At 40.3% G+C, this 27,037-nt stretch overlaps 1 protein-coding gene across 9 annotated transcripts in view; it reads left to right on the forward strand.

The window, feature by feature from the left end:
* The window catches only part of SEMA5B (semaphorin 5B), a 498,410-nt gene that overhangs the window by 462,715 nt on the left and 8,658 nt on the right, over positions 1 to 27,037 (forward strand). For all 9 annotated transcript variants that reach the window (XM_067473384.1, XM_067473381.1, XM_067473388.1 and 6 more), the window contains one exon: positions 7,893 to 8,098. In XM_067473384.1, the coding sequence (XP_067329485.1) occupies positions 7,893 to 8,098 (206 nt within the window). The remainder of the gene's footprint in view (positions 1 to 7,892; positions 8,099 to 27,037) is intronic.

Below are 27,037 nucleotides of genomic sequence, written 5' to 3' on the forward strand. Positions count from 1 at the left end.
TTTAGTTTTCTGGTGTAAGATTTTAATTTGGGAGACGGAAAAATCTCAGAATGATTAATTACCCGAAAGAGCCTTTTCCTCTGTAACTCCTTTTTCAATGGACTGGAAAAGATGAAGAGAGATTCCTCAATTTTCCTAAGTGCTCAGTTAATTGGAGAGTTGTCATTGGATTTCATTGCAAGCGAAATGTAGATGGAGAATGTGGGGTTCTTATTCAGAGAACATTTTTTCCAAGGGGGAACAAAAGATAAGACTGGCAAAATGTATAATTTAGGGCATGGAAACCCTAAGCACCACATTCTCTTGAGCCTAATCTGTTAGAAACTGCACCACATTCATTCATTCAGATTATTACTCCATTAAAACATAACCAATCTTGATAAAATAGTGAAGAGAATAGACATCACACTAGCAATGAAGATCCACATAGTTAAAGCAATGATATTCCCCATAGTTACCTACGGATGTGAGAGCTGGATCATAGGGAAGGCTGAGCGAAGGAAGATAGATGCTTTTGAACTGTGGTGTTGGAGGAAAGTTCTGAGAGTGCCTTGGACTGTGAGAAGATCCAACCAGTCCATACTTCAGGAAATAAAGCTTGACTGCTCATTGGAGCGAAGGATATTAGAAACAAAGTTGAAGTATTTTGGCCAAATCATGAGGAGACAGGAAAGCTTAGAGAAGACAATTATGCTGGGGAAAATGGAAGAAAAAGGAAGAGGAGCTGACCAAGGGCAAAATGGATGGTTGGCATCCTTGAAGTTACTGGCTTGAGTCTGAAGGAGCTGGGGGAGGTGACGGCCGACAGGGAGCTCTGGCGTGGGCTGGTCCATGAGGTCACGAAGAGCCGGAAATGACTGAACGAATGAACAACAATTTCAGCTCAACCCAATCCTAGAGTTTTCTTGGCAAGATTCATTCAGATGAAATGTATCATTGCTCTAAGTCTTAGTGTGACTTGTTCAAGGTCATTCAGTGTATTTCCATAGATGAGCAGTGATTTGAACCCCTATGAACCTGCGTGAGCAATAAAATCTTCTGGGGAGGCTTTTCTCTCGCATCCACTTACGTCACAAGCACAGTTGGTTGAGATGAGGAAGAGGGCCTTCTCAGTCGTGGTCCCCTAGCTCCGGAATTCTCTCCTGAGGGAGATTAGACTGGTGCCCACCCTGCCCACGTTTCATAAAGACCTAAAACATGGATATTCCATAGTGCCTTTGATTAAACAGTTCACTAGATAATTTTGCTTCCCCCCCCCCCGCCCCCGCAGCCATAACTCAATATCTGGCACCTGCACTTTACCGCTGTTCCTTACCCTATAGTTATAGTGTTCTAATTGGCTTGCCCTTCTAGCCCCATCTGACTCCTGCACCTTTTTCCATCTGCCTTGTCCTTGCAACTTTATTGCACAAGCCCTGCCCGCTGAGTATTTGATAACTATGTCAATCTGTTGGTTGTGTGATGATGTTATTTTATGTTGTTTTATGATGTTGTTTGTATAATTTTTACTGTGCTATGTTTTAATTCTATGTTTGACCATGCTTGTTTCCATGTAAGGCGCCCTGAGTCCCTTTGGGGAGATGGTGACGGGATACAAAAATATTTTATTATTTATTTATTATAAATGACTGAAACGACTACATCATGTTGACTCTCACACCGAACAACAAATTTACTTTGGGCCATTGAAAGTTCTTTCCTGTTGATAGATTTGGAATCCTGAACACTGTAAATCTGGAATTTCTGGCAAAGAATTCCCAGTGGCCTCCCCAAACTGCAGTCCTCATGAGAAATGCATGAGTATAAAACCAATAAATGTTTGTAGTGTAAAGATGCCCTCAATAACGTTCCTAATATTTTGCTTCTTAGTAGAAGCTTTAATGTAGGGCAGAATCCGACAGTGATGCAAAAAAAAAAAAACCTCCCCAAATCCTTTTTCGCTTCAACAAAAATTTCCATATGAAAAAGTTCTGCTTCCTCCTTGGAGAGCATATTTACACTACAGACTTAGACATTTATTTTTTTACTCATTCTACCTTACCATGGAACTATTCCGTTGCAAGGGGCTCTGGGGTTCTGTAGCACAGAGTTCTTAGCATCCATACCTAACTATGTTCCCCAGGTTATTAATACCTGCAGTGTAGGTAAGCCATTATGAATCATCAAAGTCATTACCTCTCTATATTTTTCCCAGCTGATTTCCATGAGCCAGGCTCATAATAACAGAGACTACTTTTTATTATTTGCTTATAAATGGACTGTGAGAAGTGCCACATTTTTTTGGAAGATGATTGACAGTAGCAGATTTGGATGGCTTCAGGAGATACTTTTGAACTTCTACTGATTTCCAACAGAGACCCATATAAATAAGCATGTTTTTTGGTGATCTTCTAAGATGGTTTTTAAGATATTTATTAATCACCACTCAAAAAAGTGTTATTGTAACAATAGAAAAAATAAATGCTTCTGGTCTTCTGGTGTTGTTTCCTCTTGAAGTGTGACTGCAAGAAAGGGTTAGGTTGCCGGTTGTTTGATAAGCAAGCTTGTCCTACATGCTTCATTCGCCCTGACAGGTGTCTGCCTCAGTCCAAGGCCCCCTTATTAACCTCATATACATTATAATGCATTGTTATTGATGTTCTCAGTGCCACTGCATTCTTATATACTGTTATAATCTGCATTCACAATGGCATATATTATTTATGCTTTAGCAACTCTCAATATCTAGCAAAAGTATAATGATTTGGAAACTCATCCTGCTGTATGGAAGTGCAACTGAGTGAAATAGCACAATATGTAGCAAAACAGCAGTAAACCAGAATGCTTTGCTATAAACACCAACAGCCTAGAGATTCAAAGAAAATTCATGCTATCCAGATATTCAGCAAAAGTACAAGGAAAAACAAAATTCTCAGCACCATAGTGATTACACCAGCCAACACACATTTTGTTGCCTCAAATGTTAGCCCTATTTCTGGGTATATTTGACCTGCTGATTCCAAAAATGACACCAGTTTAACCCTGTCAGCTCTAGTTTTGGGGATTCAAAACATATGCCATATATCAATGCTCATATGCTCACCCACATTACAGTTGTATCTAAGAGCCCTTCATTCGGGGCCAAATCTCAAAAGGAAGTGGGATTTAAAATCCAGATTTCTTTCAAGATTTAGGCCACACAGAGGGCCCAAATTCCAGGTTTTCCTGGGGGATTGGCTATATCTCACAAGATCCCATACCCCCATTTCCCTCTAAATTTACCAGAGGGACTTGCTGCATCCTTAGGTCCTTCGGAATAAGCTTCTGATGCATCAAAATGACAAGTTAGAAACTTACTCCAAGGGACCTGAAGACGCAGCCAGGCCCCTCCAGTAAGTTTAAGGGCAAAATGGAGAACTGTGAGGGAAGGATGGGGGTGCCATCCTGCTCCCTTGGGCTTTTGGAGTCTGAAGAACCAGGATGGCAATGAGGATTGGTCCTTGGTATTAGGGAAGGTGGTCCCGAGAGTCAGTCCCCTTGAAGGTCCAGATCTTTTCAGGTGTTTTTTTTAAATCCGGAGTAAATCCCTGTTTACTCTGGATTAACCTGAGAGGTCATTTGGATGCCTTAGGTTAATCCGGAACCCATCACGGATTTTGGGCCTGTCTTGAAAGGCCCTAAGAAACTAAAGCTAATGCTATCTAACCAATGTAATTTACTGAATCAGCACCTCGAATAACCTCAGGAACAATCCTAAAAACCAAGCCAGCAATATTTCTTTTTGGTTGGGCTGTTTTATAGTTCCTAGGACTCTTTCGGTAAAGCCTCCATTACAAAATCAGTGTATGTTGATATTATAGCTAAGGTATAGAAAAACCTATTTCTTAAAATCCCAAGTGGTTTTCCAACAGTGTGATACCAAAAGTCTTTGTTCGTTTATTAAAAACCCATCCTTTCTCCTTTTACTTCCATCTCTCTCAACTACATTGGACTGTTTGCTACATTTTTGCACTGTGTTTGTACCCTTCGTTGGTACATGTCCTTGGTTCCCCACTGAATTTAGAAGCATTTGAAATCTTGTCTCTCTGCTGATTTGCAATGGAAAATCTTTTCGACTCTAGGAGTTTTTTCCTTGGAAATATTTACATAATGAATGCTTTTACATGATGTGATTTTTGACTGGTGATTCAGACTGCACTGGTCATAGGAATACCTATTTACTTGAAGGAATTTGTCTCCCTGCGGCTGGAGGAGCTGCATCCAAGGTGACAAAAAGAACTTGTCAATATGACTTAAAAGCCCTAGTCATAACATTTGAGAATTCTTGCAGCAGAGAAGAGGTTCTAGAAAACTGGAGAAGAATAAATGCTGTCCACTTCTTCAAGCTGCTTTATGCCAGGAGAAAACCAGCATATAAGTAAATTAAACAAAAAATAAATAAAATAAAAGGGAAATACTTTATTGCACAACTTTATATGAACAACTATGGACCAGGCTGCTTGACATCAGTACCAGGGGAGCAGACAATTAGACACTCTGTGAACACTTTAAAAAGAATCATGTGATTATTAAGAGACAGTATAAATTTCGCAACAACAAAGAAGCCATGCCAGTCTATTCTTATTTCCTGTTTTGGAAAATCTTACAAGCTTGCTAGATGAGGATAATGTTGTGGATTTAACATACCTTCATTTCAATAAGGCTTTTGACAAGGTCTCCTGTGCGTTTCTTGCAAACAAACTAGTAAAATGTGGGCTAGACAGTGTTACTGTTCGATGGATTTGTAATTGATTGACCAACAGAACCCAAATGGTCCTCAGCAAAAGTGCCTCTTCATGCAGTTCTAGGATGCACCAATAAGAGTATAGTATCTAGACCAGTGGTTCCCAACCTGTGGTCCGTAAGAACAAAAATTTTGGTCCGCGACCTCACAATTTCTATATTGTTGCCTTGAAACCACATAGCAACAAGAGCGACTGGTCTTACAAAACCCTCCTATAGTTCCAAGGCAACAGGGATGTCAGGAGGGGAGAGCAGACTGCCCACAAAAACTCTAGATTATTAAATATGGTTTTCTGTGAGCAAATATTCTGTATCAGAAACTAGAGCTAATGGGGTCTATCCAATGCAATTTTCTGAATCAGCACCTCAAATAACTAAACTGAATCTAAAGTTAACCAAAAACTGATTCGTAACCCTTTTTGTACTAATGTTAGAGAGTGGTCCCTGGTCAAGTGGTCCCTAGTCAAAAAAAGGTTGGGAACCATTGGTCTAGAGACTGGGGGAAGTCATCATCCAACTCTGTTTCTACTTTGGTCAGATCTCACCTGGGATACTGTCTCCAGTTTTGCGGCACCACAACTCAAGAAGGATATTGACAAGCTGGAACAAGTTGCCTTGAATCCCCTTGTTGGGGCAGAGAAGGGTGGGGTACAAGTATAAAAAAAATAAACAAGTCCAGAGAAGGGCAACAAAATGGTAAAGATCTGGAAGCCAAACCTATGAGAAGTGGCTTGGGCAGATAGTTGTTTGGCTTGTAGAAAAGAAGATAGAGTTGACATGAAAGCCCTGTTTAAATATCTTAAATTGAATGTGTATGTCAGTCAAAACAGGTACGTTTTAAAAGTGCAATTCCAACCTAACTATCAGCTTTAGATGTCATAGAGAAGGGTTAACACCCTGTGGTGTTTGTTTTGCTATCTCTGCTCCTGTTCAGAAGATTTCACCTCCCTTTCTGTTCCTGTGATCATTGGGTTATGAAAATTTTGGCTTGTTGTGGAGACAAAGATTGGTAAGAAAGCTTCAATGGAGACACCTTTTCACCATGATAACTCTTCCAGGAGTGAATTTCCCTTCTTAGGGGTAGATTTCCTTCACTTCCTGTTGTCTCAGCTCTGTTCTTAACTATGAGTCATCTGTAAGTACGATGTTTGTAACTCGTACTTGGAAAACTGTACATGGAAAAAAAAGAAGCTCTACCTAAACACTTTTTGATGGTAAGAGTGGTTCAGCAGTAAAATATGCTGCCTCAGAATGTGAGTTCCCTCATCTGGAGGTTTTTAAATAAAGACTGGGTGGCTATCAAGAGTGCTTTGGAAGTGCTTTCTTGTATGATGGGGTTGGACTGGATGACCTTTGTGTTTCTTTTACCGCTACGATCCTATTATTTCATTTGAGTGCCGGACATCTCCTGCTATAATTTTCATTTCCCACAAAATCCTGATATTGTGCCACCAATTTGTGGAACATTAGAAGCACAGCTAGATCTTGTTTCCGTGGTTTCTACTAGTGATGGATGAAAGAACCCACCAGAAGGCACTTTGAATGGGACCCCCTCATAACTGGGTCCGGTCTTGTTTCTGCTGTACTCTGTTAGCCATGTCATTTGTCAGGTCTTTGCCTTAAGTATTTCAGACAGACCCAAAGGCCTTTCCCTCTTCTGGTTAGAGAGATGGTGAATTTTCCTCACCTTCCCGTTGCCATGACATGCACATTCTTTGGAACCCATTCGTGTGTATTGTTGGTATGCCTTGTTTCTTTTGGTTGTCAGCTTAATGTTTAGTTTCAGTATCAACAGAGGAAGAAAGAAAGGCTTTTAAGAAAGTAAGATATGATCCCATTAAAGCGGAACTACGATGAGCAGAACTGATAGTATGGGAGGAAAGCTTCTGTCACTTGGAATTGCAACGCTAGGCACTGGCTGCTTTCAAGATGGCATTTCTCCTTCCTTGATGACAAGCAAGCAGAAAATTGCCCTGTGGTTGTCCAGTGCTGTCATTCATCCATTACCAATCCTAATAGCCTTTTTCATGAGAATAATAATGTGAGTGGCTTTACCATCAAGGACATATTGATCCAAATGATAATACTGAATTTTATTTTGGAGCCATGGGAATTCACTAGTTCATTTGTGTAAACAGTGCACTTCTCCATGTAGCACAGATCATGTGGAAAACCAATATATATCATAGAATCATAGAATAATAGAGTTGGAAGAGACCACATGGGCCATCTAGTCCAACCCCCTGCCCTGCAGGAAAAGCACAATCAAAGTATCCCTGACAGATGGCCACCCAGCCTCTGTTTCCAAGTTTCCAAGGAAGGAGCTTCCACCACACTCCGGGGCAGAAAGTTCCACTGTTGAACAGCAGTATGGTCAGGAAGTTCTTCCTAATGTTCAGGTGGAATCTCCTTTCCTGTAATTTGAACCTATTGCTCCTAGTCCTAGTTTCAAGGGCAGCAGAAAACAAGTCTGCTCCCTCTATATATATAACTCAATTGCCATATAGAAAAATGTATTTATTTATTTTATTTACTTCATTTCTGCCCCACCTTTCTCACCCAAAGGGACTCAAGGCGGCTTACAATTCTGGCAAAAATTCAATGCCAGTAAAAACCAGAACTAACAATAAAAATTAAACAGTTAATTTATGTTTGATTTCTATTACGTTGTTTTGCACTGTTTATTTTATTTTGTTACTTCATGTATTTTGTTGTGATTTAATTTTTCCGTTATTTTGTGTTTAACTTTGCTGTATTTTTTTGGGCTTGGCCTCATGTTAGCCATCCCGAGTCCCCTTTGGGGAGATTGTGGTGGGGTATAAATAACATTTATTATTATTATATTATTATTAACAGTAAGCAATAATAAACAAAACTATAAATGATATGAGACAAGTGAGACTCCAGGATATATTTCAAAGGCAGTGCCATAATAGCAGTAATATTGTATAGAGTAATACTGTATGGAGTCTAGTAATATCTTCTTGTGATGTTTTGCCTGTAGCAAGGAGCAACAGTAAAGGCCGATGGCATCTTGAGCCTTCAATAATATATTGCTATTGAACACATGGGTTTGATTTTCCCTTCTTTGTGTGTCTGACCACCACATTCCTTGTGATTGTCTCCCTCAGGGTTTAGCCTCATCCATCTGATCGCCACGGGGGTCTCCTGCTTCTTTGGCTCCAGCCTCTTAACTTTTGTGATCTACATTTACTGCCAGCGCTGCCAGAGGCAATCCCAGGAGTCGACCGTGATCCACCCCACCACTCCCAACCACCTCCATTACAAAGGCAACACAACGCCCAAGAACGAGAAATACACGCCTATGGAATTCAAGGTAACAGACTTCATCTGTCCGTGGCTCTGTTTTGAGTGCTATGTTCTTGTGTTGACAGAGCAAGCCAGTGGATCCTGAACTTTGTCTTTTCACAAAGCACTTATCTTGATCAGCAAGAGCATGTGCAGTGGCTGACTTAGCCTTCTCCATGATCTGTAAGCATGAGGAGGCATTCAAGATGTGTGCTGTCTATAATTGCCTGGAATGGTACTATCTAGAAAGAATTTTACTATGGTTATTCAGATTAGTGAGTTCGGACCCCTCCTCCCCAATATTTTAGTCGATTGCTTGCATAATCAAAGCGAGGTTAATTATTTAGTTGGTAAGCCTGTTTTTTTCATCTTATATGAGCTAGTTTTATTTATACTTTTTGTTGCAAACCTGTAGGCTTCTTCAGCTAAATTGGGCATGGCAGGGTTGTGGAATTGTAAATGTCTAAATTTTGGAGGCATGTCCAACATCCTTTTCGGTTCAATATTAGGGTTGGAACCATTAGGCTGTGCTGTTTTTTCCATTTGCATGTGTTTTTACACTGTCATTTGAATTCCCTCTGTAAATTACCTCCAGCCATCTCCCTTCCCAGTTCTCCATCTAGTTCTCCTCTAGTGTTGTTACCAGAAAAGGTCAAATACAGTATAATACAGTATCTTTTTATGTCTGTACCTCTCTGCCCATGCTTATAAAAATAATGGCCACACAAAACGCCATTCTTATATCATCAAATGGTTTGTTTGTTTGATAGGCCAGTCTAAAGAAAAGTGTCTCCACTGTGTATTCATTGTCATGGCAACTTCTTTTTCAATCGAAATCTGGAATTTCCATTATCAGGGAATAAACCTGACATGCTAACAAGTATCCTGATAGTAATTAACAGATAATAAAGCATGCAGCAACTATAGTAAACAGAGTAACATACAGGGGGAAATGTCTGTTAAAAGCAATCCATTAGGTTGTAGAGGGCCAGACCATAAATACTATTAATCATAGTTTTAACAACAGGGAGCAGATACAGAAAGTAGAAGGGGACACAATTAAAGACACTCCCAGTTTAGAGTCCCTTTGGAAAGCAGTGTTGGGAAGTCCTACTGGTGATACAGGACAGCAAAGCAAACATGTTTCTAAGGATTTCCAATTGCGTTCCTCAGCTGTTCAACATACTATATGTATTTTGAAGCTTGTTTGGTAGTTTATTCTGACACAGCTTATTTGACCTATGGCTGCCAAAAACCAAATGAAAATTCAATCAACTGCCAACAAGCAAAAGTGGATATGTCCGCTAGGCCTTTTAGCTCTCAGGTGGAGACTTGTGTGTTGATGTCTGCACCTTCTCAATGTGGCAATTGTGCCAGTTATGCAGAAGCAGGATTTAGGGGCTTCATTTTGTTGTTCAGCCATGATATTGTTTTTATATTGTTTTTATGATGTTGTCTGACGATTATGTTTATTGATTTTTGTTATTGATTGTATTTTCTGTTCTTGCTTTTAAGCAGTATTTGTTGGGCATGTCCCTTTGTAAGCCGCCCCGAGTCCATTCGGGGAGATGGAGACAGGGTATAAAAATAAAGTTATTATTCGTTACTATTATTAGTCTGGACAGCTGTGATGGAGTTCCCTTGCACACCTGGATACCCTTTTTATTCCCAGAGGGCAGTTTTGCATAGTAAGAGTTACCTTTTTTCTGAAGTGAATGTTCCCTTCCCTACCAGTGCAACAGACAAAGACTAAGGCTTGGATAGCCTCCAAGACTGATACATCAATAATCATTTTAGATTGCAGATTAAGAAGATAGATGTGAAAGAGATGTCTGGAAAAATAATCCAATAAAACCTAATCATGCCCAGACCAATGCTTGATATGGCTTACAGCAGTGGTCCCCAAACTAAGGCCCGTAGGCCGGATGCGACCCTCGAAGGTCATTTACCTGGCCCGTGCCCTAAACTTTAGACTTAGGTCTAAGTCTGAAATTACTTGAAGGCACACAGCAACAATCCTAATTAACTTGACTATTTCATCATCCAAAAATAGGCCCACATTTCCCATTGAAAGATGGGAAAGTTCATGTTGGTGAAAATTGTTCTTCATTTTAAATATTGTTTTGCCTTTCATTGATTTTTTTTTGCATTACAGATAAGATATGTGCAGTGTGTATAGGAATCAGTTCATTTTTCCCCAACTATAGTTTGCCTACCCCCACCCCCCAACAGTCTGAGGAACCGTGAACCGGCCCCCCCCACTTAAAAAGTTTGAAGACCCTTGTGTTGCACTCCAGGACAGGAAAAAGCCCTCTGATTTTAAACACACCACCCATTGAGTGAAGAAACAAATCCTTTTTTATTGAAGCTTAGCAAAATAGCCTGTAGAAAGAAATGGTTGTAAGAAAATAGGAAAGGTCCAAAAAGTAAAAAATCAGTAAAATGCAGTAACTCAAAGCAATGTCCACAAAAGATATAAAAGCAATCCAAGGCAGTATTTATCCAGATACGAATCAACAGGATGCAAAGACAATCCAAACGCTGCTAATCAACACCAAAAGGCTAGAAGTATCCACAAGAACAAGACCCCTTGACCCCTTGAACAGGATTTCCACAGCACATGAACTTGATTTCCAAACAATGCCTGATCTAACAGGTTTTCCCTTGAAGCAAATCTTATATCCCAAAATCCAGAAACGGTTGCATTTTCCCCCACCCTTGGATCTTATCTGACGAAGCCTTTTGGAGCGACGTAAACCTTGAGTTTGTTGTTGGTTCTGGCTGAACTCCAGCCGCCTGTTTTTCAACTCTGGCTGCTCATTAAAATTTCCAGGTGTCAGATTGTTTTCCAAACTCAAATCTTGAGCACTCACAGAGAGAGGGAGTAAACCATCATCCCTATGTCCAGCAGGAATATTCTCATGAGAAACTGCCCTTTGCACTGGGGCCTCTTTGTCATTGTCTGCAAGAAAATCATTGACCAAACCATCTCCATCTTACACCTCAACCTCGGCACCATCATTTCCCTCATCATTTCTCACAGCATAGTCCACATCATTGTCCACATCATTGCTCACATCAGAAGCATCATGATCATCATGATCATCCTGGAACACAAACACAGGCTGATTCCCAACACTCTGTCTTACAGTTTCATTCTGTAATTTAAGAAAATCATGCATTTTGCCTCTTCACAGAATTCCTTACTGAGTTTAACAGAAAAAATATACTGTTAGACAAGGTTTAAAAGTTCTCACTATTAGAGAGAAAAAAAGGACAATGTTTTTCAGCAGCCACTTAGTACACAGTTGTGCTTACCTCTGCCTTTGTACATTAACCCATATTACAGGATCTTGCATCACTTTGTCCAGAAATTCTCTGCTTGTAAACGATAGGATTCATATGCCTGGCGCTTTTTTTCAGTAGTTACAAGATTGTAAACTGGACTTATCATCTTGTATCTGCTCAGGATTTATATTTATGGTTGTTAACAACCAAACATCACTTCTCAATCGCACATTTCAGGTTGGCTGCATCGCAACCAAAGGTTTTCAAGATACTGCAGATCGGGGTGCTGGAAAATGACATCTGCAGCAACATTGTCAGAAAGAACTACAATGACAGAGTTCTGGTATGACAGTTACATCTGACAATGTAGGATCTCAGCTATATTTCTTTAGAGCTGATAGACATAATCAGAAGAAACATAACCCTCCTAGAACTGTAATACTTTAGCTCCAGGTGGAAGATTACATGTCTGAATTCTTTGCCCATGTCAAAATAATCCCTATGCATATGATATTGATCTCAAAGGCTGGCTAGGATGTTCTTACCATGAGCACACAGGCATTAATATTGAATAGTGTTCAATTATTTGGCATCATTCTTTCTTTCCAGCCTACATTTGGAAATAATATAGCATTATACTGCATTATTCTTCTGATCATGTAGATGTGGTCGTTAGAAAAACGTGCTGGAGCTTCGCAGAAAGAAGATGAGAATAACCCATGGGGCTGCCATAGGAAGAGCAAAAGAGGAGATGTCAGTCATGATAAATGCTACTCTTTGCAGCTAGAGCCTTCTAAGGATAATATATTCCTCCTCCCAGAGTGCATTGCATTAATAGACAATAGGGCCGTTAGAGCGATTCATGTGGCAACATATGCCCTCTTTTTAAATAACAAAGTTTTCTTAGATGGACAGTGTGGTATAGTGGTTTATGTGTTGAATTTGAACTGGGGTTCAGCTTCCCACTCATCCCTGGAAACCCACTGGATGATTTTGGACAAGTTAACCTCTCCCACCCTCAAAGGAAGCAAGGGGAAAATTCCTTTGAGCAAAACTTGCCAAGAAAACCTTGTAACAGGGTTTCTTCATCATAAGTTGGAAATGACTTGAAAACACACACCAACAACAAGATGTTCTTATTCTGTGGCGAATGGTTCTGTTGTAATTAAAATAATTTTGGTCGTGCCACCTATGGTGATTTTATTTTTATTTTTTAAATTGTTTCACTTGATTGGTTTTGACTGTAAGACACTTAGAATAGTGTTTTTAATGTTTTAAATAGATAATTGAAATGCATTGATCAGATGTTTTATTGCACATAGATAAATGGCACATCAGGGTAAAAACCAGGCTAGACCTTTCTCCTTAAAGGGCAGATTTTTGTATAGATTTCCTTTTTTTCCAAATGTAAAGATTTCAGTGAAGGAAATTCAAATGTGAGTGACTCTTCCACTGCTTCACGTGACACAGTCTAAGAAAAACAGCATTAGATCCCTATATATTAACTTCAATGTGTGTCTTATACCTAATTCTGTAGGGATTTGGTATGAGTTGACACACCACTCTGAGTGTATATTTGGATTTACACCGTAATAGAAGTAGAAGCATTTCTTGATCTTGTGGTAGAATCATGGCTCTCTGAAAATATTCTGAGATCTGGGAAAGAGAAAATCTAGAAGCTGCAGTGTTTTAGTTCTTCTGAAGAGCATGATCTCCACACAGTTTTTTCTCGCTCTGGTTTTTCTACTTGTCTGGAATAGCCAAAGTTTGTCAGACAGAAACTTTTAGTAATTTTGCAGAGGAAGGAATTTGTAAAGTGTTTTTCCCCCAATTAAATGTTGAATTTGGAAATTATTCAAGTGCTTGTTTGTGGCTTACAACTTTGGGGATTTTCTTTCTTCAGATTTTTATAGGTTTCTGTGTTCATGTGTTGTCTTTTCCCACTAGTGACACTCCTCAGTTTTTATAGATGATGATGCATCCACAAAGAGGCAGTGGGGTCCTCATTTTCTGTACCTTCTTTCACCACAGAAATGTTGAGCCTCTCTGCAAAACTCTGTTGTGTTAGATTGAGAATTTAAAAATATATTGGAAGGTTATGGTGGCTGAATGTTGGAGTCAAGTTAATAAGAAAGCACTTTAGCTAAGTGCAAGTCAGCATGAATTTGTTGAAGGTAAGTCATGTCACGCAAATTGAATTCTTCCCCACCCGTCCCCTCCTCTGCCTTTCTCCATCTCCCTTCATTCTTTTGGCTAATTAAATAAATATTGATTTATATAGAAAGAAAAGCACAATCTGAGTTTTATTCATTAGTTTTAGACACTTCTGAAATCATTTACCCCACACACACATCTCTCTGGCCACTCAGTAAAACTATTCCTAAGTAAGAAGGAAGCCAAACATTTATTTGATGCTTCTAAATGTAAATGCTGAGTCGTAACCTCATGGAGTAGACCATGCTTAATCGCTACTATAATTTGGAATTATAGAATAGTATATGAAATAAGTTTTAATATTTATATTGGAAAGTGCTTATTGTACTTTTATTTTATGTCATGGCCTATGGCTAGTACAATAAACCATTCATTCATTCATTCAAATGTAATGCTGGTAACAAAGTGATTCAGTATCTGTCTCCAAATTAAGGCCATAAACATTAGATAAATAAAGTGGAAGTATGGATCAAAACAAAGAAAGGGAGAGAGAGTTGGTCAGAGACAGAAGAAATTTAGGCAGCAGTGGAGGTACAGTTAAGTAGAGAGCTCAGAAGCCAAGAGGTGAATCCTTGAAGGAAAAGAGGAAAATGGGTTTTACTGCTAGGCTACTGTTTTTTCTATAGAGAATAGTGTGTTAGAAACCATGGGCCACTAGTAAATGAGATTAAAGTACTTTGGTCACATAATGAGAAAACAGGAAAGCTTGGAGAAGATAATGATGCTGGGGAAAATGGAACGAAAAAAGAAGAGGGGCAGACCAAGGGCAAGATGGATGGATGGTATCCTTGAAGTGACTGGCTTAACTTTGAAGGAACTGGGGGTGGCCACGGCTGACAGGGAGCTATGGTGTGGGCTGGTCCATGAGGTCACGAAGAGTCAGAAGCGACTGAATGAATAAACAAAAAAAAATTAGATTGTAGGCTGACCATAGGAATAAGGAGATGATTAGGAGGAGATGTCACAGGCCTTGCTTAAGATTGTAACCCTACATTTACTATGTGCCCTGGTATTGTTCAGATAATCTTTGAAACAGTAATTCATTCCTTGAATTCACTTTAATTCCATGCCTACGGAAGATAGTTCCCAGGATTTCACAGGAAGAACTGTTCAAATCTCTAGTAGGAATATGGCCAGAAGTTGGGATCAGGGAAATATAAATGGTGACCACAAACTTGGAATCAGTGCAGCAGTCTTAGGAGGACACTACACATTGACAACAAAGGGAAGACATTCTGAATTGGCTGAGCAAGTACTCAAAGAGAGAAAAACCAGAGGAAATGCAAGTTTTCAAAATCTTGATTGATTCACCTTGCAAACATGAGGATGGTTAAGATGAGCAGGTTCTCCTGAAATAAGTAGGGATTCTCATAAAAGTAATGCTTGACTTGGTATTGTAGGCAGCATTGAAAAATCTTTTTAGAATATTGATTATTTTCCATAATGAACTTCGTTACATGGATGGTGGCTGAAGCATTAGTTCCATCACATTTGATGTATCTAGTCTAGGTCACTTGAGCTTTAAATAGATACAAATGAACTTGAGATTTTGTATAGTAGGGCATCTGTTATAAATAGTATGGTGGAGGACGTGCTCTTTATTAAGAGATGTGGTCAATTTGGTCATTATTTAAAGGGCACTGCAGGATTATGGGCATGAATTATTTATGCCTAAAGCTTTAAATACACTTTCAAAGTTCTCAGTATTTAAAATCCTATGTTTGTCCTACCTACCCTAAGCCTATTGAAAACAATGGAATATAATTTAATTTTAGTGAGTCTGCTTTACATAAGACTAACAGTAGATTTAACATATATACACACACATCCTGCTCCCCATAAGTAGTAACCAGATTACATCCTAATACACTTCCTCATCCACAGTTTTAAACCTGTTAATACATCTTTTTAAAACATGTAAGGGAAAAACAAAAGGAAGGCCAGAACAGATCCTAAATCTGATATATAGCTAATATGAGGACCTGATACTACATTAAGCTGATATTCAGGCATATGCTTTCTTATCTTTATTTATTACTAGCTTAAGTACTTGACGATGACTGAGTTAGATATTATTTTGTAATTTGTAATGCTGTTTATTTGAAGAAGTTGTTTTTTATTTTATGAATGGTCTCATTAAGACAATGCGTACAGGTGTCAGTAAACTACAACTCCCATCACTACAACTCCCGTCATCATGTGTCATTGCCCTCAAACTGCACTAGTGTTTAAAGTCGATCATGTTGGGTATGTGCACCACATTTGGTCCTGATCCATCATTGGCGGGGTTCACAATGCTCTTTGGATACTGAGTAAACTACAACTGCCATCATCTCTCTGTGAGTGTGCTCCAATCCCTTGATATTTGGGTTTATAGTGCTGTCTGGATATGGGTGAACTATAATTCACAGTATCCAAGGTCATCCCCCCTTCCAAACCCTGCCAGTATTCAGAGTTGCCTATGTTGGGTTTGCATGCAAAGTTTGGTCCAGATCTATCAGTTGGGTTCACAGTGCTCTTTGATTGTGGGTGAATTATAACTTTCAAAATTGTGGGTCAACTCCCTCCCCCACAACCCCTCCATGAGGGTTCTATGTGCCAAGTTTGGTGCAGATCCATCATCAGTAAGGTTTACTATATCTCTGGATGCAGGATGAACTACAACTGCCACTATACTGGCTCAAACCACCCCCCCCCCCACACACACACACACACCAGACCCTTCCAGCATGTTCTGGTAGTCATGGGGGTTCTGTGTACCATGTTTGGTCGAGATCCATCATTGGTAAGGTTCAGAGTGCTCTCTGGATGCAGGGAACACTACAACTTCCATCATGTTGGGTCAACCCCCCCTCCTCCCCCCCCCCAAAATCCTCCGGTGTTTTCTGTTGATCATGAGGTGTAGTCCTGGTCTATCATCGGTGGGGTTCATAATGCTCCCTGGATGCAGGGTAAACTACAACTTGCATCAAGTTGGATCAGCCCCCCCAAATCCCTCCAGTACATTCTTTTCATCATGGGGGGGGGGGGGGATCTGTGTGTCAAATTTGGTCCAGATCAGTTGTTGGTGGGACTTACAGTCCTCTCTGGAATTGGAGGCCATTCTAAAAAATAAAAACAAATCTAGATACATAGATACCTCACCAGTATTCAAATTTGGCCATGCTGGGTATGTGTGCAAGTTTGGTCCAGATCCATCGTTTTGGCTTCTCAGGGCTTTCTGGATACGGGTGAACTACAACTCTCAAACATCTAGGTTAATTCCTACCCCAAACCCCACCAGTATTCAGTGTCATCCAGATCTGAACTTTGGTGAACTGCAGCACCCTAAATTCAAGGTCAACTTGAATTTAACTCATCAAACCCCACCAGTATTTGGAGTTGGCCATCTTGTGTCAGTGTGCCAAGTTTGGTCTAGATCCATTGTTAGTTGGGTTCACAGTGTTCTCTGGATACAGGTGAACTACAACTCCCAAAATTCAAGGTCAGTTCTCTCCAAACCCCACCAGTATTGAACGTTGGGCATGCTGGGTATGTGTGCTACATTTGATCCAGATCCATTGTGGTTTGGGTTAACACTGTTCTCTGGGTACAGATGAACTACAACTCCCAAAGGTGAAGATCAAAGTTGTTCCAAATCCAAACTTTTGTGAACTACAACTCCCTAAATTCATTGTCAATTCCCCAAGCCCCATCAGTATTCAGAGTTAGGTCTGCGTGCCACGTTTGGTCTAGATCCATCGTCGGTTGGGTTCTGAGTGCTCTCTGGATGTAGGTAAATGATAACTTCCTAAATTTCTCCCCAAACCCCTTCAGTACTTTCTGTTGGTTATGTAGGGTCTGTGTGCCAACTTTGGTCCTGGTCTGCTGTTGGTGAGACTTACAGTGCTCTCTGGAATTGGGGGCCATCTTGGAAAATACATACAAACAACATACATACATACATACATACATACATACATATGAACTTTGACTTTTATTATATAGATAGATAGCTAGATAGATAGAGATGAGAAATATTGCAGGTGGCATAGAAAGAAGAGACTTTCAACTCTTCTTCACTTTGCTAAATGTAAAACTGTTTAATCTAGTCAGTAGTATTTTAAAGAATCTCCGTTTTTTTTTTGTCTGTTCTCCTGTACGCTATTAAACTGTTCTTGAAGATTAGTTTTTAAATGTTAGTCTATGTGAAGATATATGAGAGGATTACAAACAATTTGAATACTGATTAAAATTACCATATTTCTTCAATTGTACAATTCTGCCGATTGTAAAATGCACCCTAAGTTCAGTACCACCACCACCACCAATAAAAATACATAAGATACACCTTCCAATTCTAAGATGCACCTCTTGTAGAGATGTTTGTATAGGGGGGAGAGTGTGTCAAGTGACCAAGAGAAACATTTGTAGCATTACCATTGCCTTTGGTTTGACCTCAAATATATTTAAAATAAAGCAAGAATGAATTCCAAAGTGGATGGTGTCTACACAAGCATGAGTCAGGCATTTCAGTTGATAGGGCTGTCAGTGCAAATGAGATGTAAATGCTCTTGATGACATTAACTCATCAATCTTTTAACGGGTGATAACATGCCAAGACACAGAAGATGATTATGTGGAAAAAAAATAACTTCTAGTTCTAGATAGTGTTCCTGTTTTTCCTTATTGCTTCCCTCCTCTTTGTCAAGAACATCCAGGATCTTGCTAACAGATTTTTTAACAAAAGTAGGGAAGAAATTCATGTCATAATCAGCCATTCACTTTCCATAAATTAGCTACAATTTCTGCCATGCTTTGACAGTGCTGTGATATGTTCCGCATGGAGGCGGATTGCAATACATGTTATGTACATCGTGCATTGCGGTAAAAATGGTTTATGCCATCACCATCTCAGCCAAAATGTGTAACACAAGCTGTTGCAGCATAAGCATAGTGCTGTTTTGGCCAGTGCTCTAGGAAGCGAGAGGATTTGTCAGAAGGACCCTGCACATAATAGCTAGAGCTCTGGTGGCCGCTGTGAATCTATTAGACATGGGCGATTTTGTTTGGAAGTTGTGGAAGTCGGAACTAAAGTTGGAAGTTTCAGACTTCCGAACAGGGTTCTGAAGTGAGTTAGCAAGTCAGAAGTCCCCCTTTGTCTCGAATCGACCTGAGCCATTGAAATAAATGGCTCAGAAGTTGATTCAGATGTCTGACTAAGCCTTTTAGGTGAAAGTAAGACTGCTGGGAGGCACAGCCTAAAGTTCTTGCCTCCCAGCCAATCAGCATCTGGCAGCCATTGCTGCTTATAAGCACAAGCACATGGCTTGCTGGCTTATTTTAGGGCAGGGAAAGGATGAGGGTGGTTGGTTGTTTTGCTGCTGGTGGTGGTTGACTGGCTGGGCGGAAGGGGAGGTAATAGGCATTGCAGCTCAGCCACAGCAGGTTTGCAGAGAGGGAGAAGGGGGAGAAGGAAGAAATGTTTTGAGAGAAAGAGGGAGAAAAACATTGAAGAAAACGTTTGGGAGGGAGGAGTGATAGAGAAAAAATTAATAAAGTGCAAGAAGAGAGAAAGCTTTTGAGTGCTGGGTTTTTTCTTGAGGTTCAAACAGCCTGCCTTTTGCCTTAGCTTGTTGCTATAACATATCCCATATGAATGGGAGAAAATAAATTTCTTTTGACAAACATTTAAAAATTTACCAAAAATTGGTAGATGTCTGAATATGTCTGAAAATTGGAGGGAGTGATCCCCTGTTACCTTTTGGCATTCCCTAAAAAAGCAAGGAGGTAGTTTATTATTTTTTTTAAAAAATGTATTTCCTAAATTCTTTTTAAAATTCTTTAAAAGTCCGTGGATCATCGGAACATTCTGAAATTGAGTATGCTAACAAAGGAGGGTGTGTTCTACCACTGTAGCAATTTTCATCAGGATTGTTCTAAAAATGAGGGTGGGAGAAGCCCCTGAAGTTTCCCCAGTGCCAGTGCTGTTTTCCCCTATTGCGCATCCACATTAACGAATCACTTCCAAAGTTTTGGAAGTTTCTGAAAGTTCTGAATTTTTTTGGAAAAAAATCGTAACTGACTGTAGTATCAAATCACCAATGCCCCTTGCTTTTGAACACAGTTTAGAACCCATTTTTTTAAAATCTCTATCCAGTGTGGCCAGTAGGAGTTTCCATTTTGACAGTATTTTTGACTAATCAAAGCATTGATAGGGGAAATACCTTCTAAAGAGTGTTGGATCTTGGGGGAAAGTAGTTTCTGAGTCTACAATCCCAAAATACTCCTGCAGGCATGACTAGTGTCCACCTTTCTAGCCTCTGAACAAGATAGGTATGGAGAAGATATAAAACAACACCCTCCCTCATCAGATAGAACATTAAACATAGTTATCTCTGATGATGCCATTCCCCCCCCCCACACCCCCCCCCCCCAAAAGTCCACCTTTTCTGTTTAGTAGCATCCCAACCAAAGGGTTTCTGAAACATTGCAGAGAAATGGTCTACAGCTGTTTTAGTCTCGAGGTCATGTTGAAAGCAGGCAGCTGGTCAGACCTGCAACTGATCTTTTTAATGCCCCCTGCAACCAGGAAAGTGCTGCAGAAACCATAAATCAGCGCCCCAGTCTATAGTACCTTGGAAACTCTTCAGATGGAGCACTGCCAGATAGAAAAGGCAAGGTTTTAGGGCCCTGCTTCATTATTAATGACTATAAATCTAAATCCCCAGGAGTTAAGAGATTGTAAATCTAGATTACAATCTCATAACTACTGGACAGGACATCAGCCACAGTTTCTAATTTTGTGAGTCTGTGGGTATATTCTAGAAAATTGAGAATTCTGCATGAAACATGTCCAGATAGGGAGCTTCAAGAGGTTTTGTCCAGATCACTCTCTGGCAAGAGCACTCACTTTACATGCAGATGTAGTTGCTTTAATCCTTGGCATTGCTAGGTAAAAGCTTCTACAGGTCCAAGTCTGCAAAGGACTTCTGCCCAAAGATTAGGAAACTGGCCAATTGGAGTAGATAAAACAGATCTGGATAGGTTCATGACAGATTTATGCCTTCAGAAAACCCTAAGTTGAGCCTAATTAAGTCAGAACTAGAGACCATCTGAGCCAGACTCTCTTTCCAAGAATGGCAAGAGATCATGAAAGGCATGTCACCTCCTGTTTTTTGCCTCACAGGAAGACAAAATACCATGAGCTGAATATGCCAGTGATCATCACTACATCTTATGATATATACCATATTTCTTATGCATTGTATGGAGAAGTGCTATTCAGTTTATTTGGGAGACCGAGAAATAGATTTCCTGGTTTTTTTTCCTGATTTCCCTACATTGTTCATAATTTCAAGAAGTGTTTATGTTGTGCTGAAATTATACTTAAATTTCTCCTTTTCAGTCTCCTGATTTCTTCTGTCTCTTTCCCCCAGTTCTGCACTATTTTTTAAAGATGGTGCTTCAAATTAATTGCTTTCAGCATTTCTCCAGTAACCCCCAGTATATAAATTCTCAATTTTTTTGGATTTAGTACACAGACTTGACCATTTTTAAGCTGTCCATGATAACTCTTTCATTTTTTTCCTTGGGTAGTGGCTGCCAGTACCAGCTCCATCAATGTAAATATATAAATATGTGCTGTCGAAAGCTTTCAAGGCCGGAATCACTGGGTTGCTGTGAGTTTTCTGGACTGTATGGCCATTCTCTCCTGATGTTTCACTGACATGAACATACAGCCCAGAAAAATCACAGCAACCCAATGTATAATTAGCTTAATTTTTATTTCACTTCAACTTCCACTTCCCTGCATTGATTGGATTGTATCCACCAAAGCTGCACTTATATCTCATTGGTTAGATTGGGATCTAAGTCACGCCTAGCTATTCCAATTGATTTTGGTGAGACTTAAGTGGGCCCAGCCTATTGAACATCTGTCTTGCCTGTTCATCCATTTGGATCTTCCAATAGCTTGCCTGAATTTTGATCATCCAAACACCAATTTGATTTCCTCGTGTTCCAGCAGTGATTCCAGATCATTTGGGACTCAGTTTCTTACAGTACTGATGCTTCCACAATGCAGCTGCTAATTTTCCTCTATTGTGAAAACTGACAATTTATCCTGGCCTTCTTCTGATCAATACAAACCATGTATTATTGGAGGTTAGCAACAATTGGGGGTGAGATTCATGTGTGCAAAGTGTGTAGCTTGGAAAATTAAAAGAAAACACAACAGCAGAACATCCATTGAGACTTTAGTGTTAAGGTCAGGATTGAGTGTGACTGGAACCATGTTGGACATTTTATTGAAAGGGTCAACTGCTTGTGCAGTGGTAAAAAAAGTAAAATGATTCAGGATTCTTCAGAATGGGGTTGAAAGTATCCTAATGCCTTTGGAATGTGTATTAGCTGCTTTTCGAATATCCAGCACAAGTGCTTTTCACACAAAACACATAATTAATTTATGGAACTTGCTAGTGATGAGTGCAGGTTTATAGATGGCTTTAAAAATGATTAAGGCACTAGATAAGTCTTTGGATTCTTTTTAAAGCACACCTATGCATCAAACTGTATAATGTCTGTGGATAAAACTGCAGGGCTGAACATTCACAGACTCATTCAGGGATTTGTAAACAAAGGATTAATCATCCTCCAACACTGCTAACAGGATTGGCCAAACAGGCTCAGAGCTCAGTTACAGTTCCATATTCCTTACGCTCAGTTTTACTAGCCTCAAGACAGAAAAAAATGCAAAGCAAAGAAAGGCCACTATTTTCAGAACTTACTTATGTTGGTAGTTTTTTCCACACTGAAAAGAAAGCAGGAGGAAAAAAAGGGATCAGAAGATAAGAGAAGTGGTTGAAGCTACTAGGGTCCAAAATAAAACCACTGATTGCAGGCAAGGTAGGTTTAAGCGCACAAGCCATCTATGCACATACTTGGATGCACAAAGATTGACAGAGCACAGGTTTATGACTTTCAGCCCCCCAAAAAGTGACATCCCTGCAACATGATCTTTCTTTTCTCAACAGAATGAGGCTGAGTTATATCATTCTGGCGTAGTACCCTTGGCTATAGGGATATTGGATAGTATGACCCACAGTTACATTGCTGTTTCAAAATGGCAGGGCTGGGAATCAATAAACAGAGCCCCCCCCCCCCCAATAATAATTTCAAATGACTCAAGGGAAAATATCAGTGCATTTTGCAAGTGTGATGGATAGCTAATACCCTAGAAGGCAGGAGCAGAATTCAAAACAATCTTAATAGATTAGAGAGATGATGCGCCAAAATTAACAAAATGAAGTTCAACCAAGACAAATGCAAGATACTCCACTTAGGCCAAAAAAAAAAAATGAAATGCAAAGATGCAGAATGGGGGACACCTGGCTCAAGAGCAGTACGTGTGAAAAAGATCTTGGAGTCCTCGTAGACAACAAGTTAAACATGAGCCAACAATGTCATGTGGCAGCAAAGAAAGCCAATAGGATTTTGGCCTGCATCAATAGGAGCATAGTGTCCAGATCTAGGGAAATAATGCTACCCCTCTATTCCACTTTGGTTAGACCACACCTGGAATATTGTGTCCAATTCTGGGCACTGCAATTTAAGGGAGATGTTGACAAGCTGGAATGTGCCAGAGGAGGGTGACTGGAGAATAAGCCCTATGAGTGAAAAAGATCTTGGAGTCCTCGTAGACAACAAGTTAAACATGAGCCAACAATGTCATGCAGTGTCAAAAAAAGCCAATGGGATTTTGGCCAGCATAAATAGGAGTCTAGTGTCTAGATCCAGAGAAGTGATGTTGCCTCTCTATTCTGCCTTGATCAGACCACACCTGAAATCCTGTGTCCAATTCTGGGCACTGCAATTGAAGGAAAATGTTGACAAGCTGGAGTGTGTCCAAATGATCAAGGTTCTGGAGAACAAGCCCTGTGAGGAGTGGCGTCAAGAGCTTGGCATGTTTAGCTGAGAGGAGACATGATGGCCATGTATAAATATGTGAGGGGAAGTCATAGGATGGAGGGAGCAAGCTTGTTTTCTGCTGCCCTGGAGAGCCATGTGAAACAATGGCTTCAAACAACAGGAAAAGAGATTCCACCTGAACATTAGGAAGAACTTCCTCACTGTGAGAGGCCATTCAGCAGTGGAACTCTCTGCCCCAGAGTGTGGTGGAAGCTCTTTCTTTGGAGGCTTTATGGCCATCTCTTGGGGGTGCTTTGAATGTGATTTTCTTGCTTCTTGGCAGGGGCTTGGACTGGATGGCCCACGAGATCTCTTCCAACTCTATGATTCTATGAAATGAAAAATAAAACTAGAAAGGGGATGTGATGCTCTAAAGCATTGCTTGTCTTCTTAAGGTCTTCTTCCCTTGTAGATGGTCATTTCTACTGCTACTGAAAATAATGCCTTTTCTCTCTTCTCCTTCACATTTTTCCCCTTTTCTAGTTTAGAGATAACAAAACAGACTTTTAACCACCTTTCCATTCCCAGGAGAAGTTTGTGTCTGGCCGAGACATTGTGTTGATTTTTTTGCCCTTCTATCCCTTGGCAAACACAAGATGGCAATCTCCTATCTTTTAATTTGATAGGTTGCTCTTTCAATTTTTACTGGCTTCCTTCCTCGCTTGACCTTTATCCCCTGTGTGGCACAGCAGAAGCAGCGATATTGCCGCAGCAAGCGCTTGCCTTCTGTCGGGGTGACCCTTCTGCTGTGCATCATTTCAGCTTGCAAAAGTGATCTGTGTACAGTTCAGTCATCAGTCAAAAGCTGATAAATTGCAGCAGTCTGGAAAGTTAGCAACCGTTTCTCTGTAACACTGTCTTTGCACCGCCTGGCTTTCATTTAAGTTAGCCAGATAGAATACCAAACTGTCTTCTTTCTGCTCGCACAACTCTCCGAAAAGAACCAGACTGAAATACAAATTTTGCTACTAGTCAATTCTGTAACAAAGACCACACAACACACACACACACATACACACGTACACAAGTAACATTTAAGAATGTTTACTGCCAGGAGCAAAGAGTATGTATTCAGTGATGAAAGTCTGATTCAAAAGACTGTTTTCTTTTGGGGAGGGGGTTAAGAAATGACTCAGAGAAGAACAAATTCCTTTCATTGTATGAGGCTGCAGCACTTAAATATTGCTTCAAAAGCCTCTTGATTTACATAATGTCTGCTAGGAAGAGTAAGCAAGAAGGTTTACTGAGGAGGAACAAAAAAGACTGGGCAGCGGAGCTTAGTCGGAAGCTATTAGTGTCTTCCCCTGACCCTCTTTAATTCATTGGGCCGAATCAAATTGAGCAGTCAACCATCCTAGGGAGGTGTGGTTCTCATGCAGGGAAGATTACACAAGGGGAGCAATGATGCATTTCACAGGGGTGTCATTATCTTATGGCGGCAGCAGCGCTGACCCAGGCGGGCTTGTCACATGTGTCTTACTTAAGATCGGCAGATGCTGCCACTTAAGGCTTTCAAAGGTTTGTCTCTGTCAAGTTTGTGTGGAGTATTGGCAGTCATTTGCCAGCTCAGCAGGTTTGCTTGCTGCTATGCGCATAAAACCATGGTTTGAAAGTTGCATGCCATTGGTTTTGACCATTTCTAGCATAAGTGCTTCCACCTTCTCCTCTTTCCCCTTCCTTTTCTTCAAGTGTGGCAGCTGGAATAATCTACAGTCACAAATGCCTAATATGAGAGTTACACACTTGTTTTTTTATATATATATAGCCAGGGATTCAGAATACAAAGTAGACACAAATGCATAACTAGGGTATGCATTCATAATTGCCTTAGAAGACTTCAAGTTTGACAAGGAACGAGGCAGAGGAGAAGGTGGTAGCCCTTAGTTTAGGGACTATGTAGGAGCCATGAAAGTCCTCCAGTCCCCATGTAGTGGGCAGTATCTGAGGCAGTCAATGGGGCTATTCTCCTGTGATTCAGGTGACAGCTGGCTGACGGCCTAAACCAGGCATCCTCAAACTGCAGCCCTCCAGCTCTTTGGACCTTCAACTCCCAGAATGCCTCACAATTGAACAAGCCCATTAGAGCTTCTGGAAGTTGGAGGCCTAAACAGCTGGAGGGCCTCACTTTGAGGGTGCCTGGTTTAAACAAACTCTGGCACAATAGTAATTGATACACACAAGGTCAGGATGGGAATGTTAGTTAGTAATGTTAGGGGGTTGGACTGGATGGCCCACAAGGTCTCTTCCAACTCTATGATTCTATGACAGGGGAATGTATCTCTGTCCATTGCAGTGGTTGTTTTTCATTATGTCGCAGTTGTGAGGATCATAAACATAGCTCCTATCCAGGATTATAAACACTACAACTTTTTCCTAGAAAGCGGAAAGATTATTAATGATGGCATGTACACCCCCCCCCCCCGAATTGCATTATGTTTACTCATATGAGTTTTGCATATTTTTGGATTACTTCGGAACCTTGCAAAACCTACTTGACTGAATTAAAGACATGGAGGATATATAGTTCAGACTGTGAGAACTCTGCTGTATTATTTGAACTGTTTGTAGCACTGGCCAGTGAGATGGTTGACCCACACCTAGAGGTGAGATAGATCTTTCTTCTGTTACCTGTTGGTACCATTTGGAATGATAGAAGTACATAGTTGCTGAGTCAATGGTTTCTTCGGTTTGGTTATGTAGTACTGATGCCATTGGGATGACTATCCATTCAGGATCTGTGGCTACTGTAATTTCTCTCCACTGTTTCTCTCCCAGGCCCATACATAAAGAAAGGCTCCACCTCCATCTTCATGCTCTTCTGCCTAGTTTGCTGCCTTACTGACAGGTGCTAAAGTGGATTTTCTTTTTCAAATTATGAGCAAGAGGAAGAACAGAGCTACTCTGTATGTGATGCTTTGCTTAAGAAGTTCTGTCACAATCCTCATCTACCAGCTTGTTCAAGTAGAAGAACATCTTTGATTTTTCTTTTCTTTTTTCATGAAATATTCTAGAGCTAAGTTTAAAAGAACTCTTCTATTTGTAGAAGATTTCTTGCGAGTGCAGAAATGTACTTTTACCTTCAACACGTTGTCTGTCTCCAGGAGATCTTTCATGTTTCCATGAATTGTTAAATAAATAAAGATAATGGTACTTACAGGTCAAATGTATGCATTATAGGAGTCAGCTGAATGGCACAGAAACTTTTTACCTAGCCATCACTGGTAGATGATAGTGACTTGGCTCAGAAATTCGTGAGTTTCATGAGGAGGGCCTAGAGGTTTGACAAGATATTTTTCATTATGGCGGGGACGAGGGAGAGGGCCTTCTCGGTGGTGGCCCCCCGGCTGTGGAACACTCTCCCTGCACACATCAGACAGGCGCCTTCCCTCATGTCCTTTCGAAAAAGCCTTAAGACATGGCTGTTCGAGAGGGCATTTAATTAAGTGCTAAACAATACGGTAATGAGAACTGGAATGGAACAAGGAATATGAGACTGGCTATGATTCCACTAAGAGAC

Source organism: Anolis sagrei, chromosome 1 (assembly GCF_037176765.1).
Source record: "Anolis sagrei isolate rAnoSag1 chromosome 1, rAnoSag1.mat, whole genome shotgun sequence".
Taxonomy (NCBI): Eukaryota; Metazoa; Chordata; class Lepidosauria; order Squamata; family Dactyloidae; genus Anolis; species Anolis sagrei.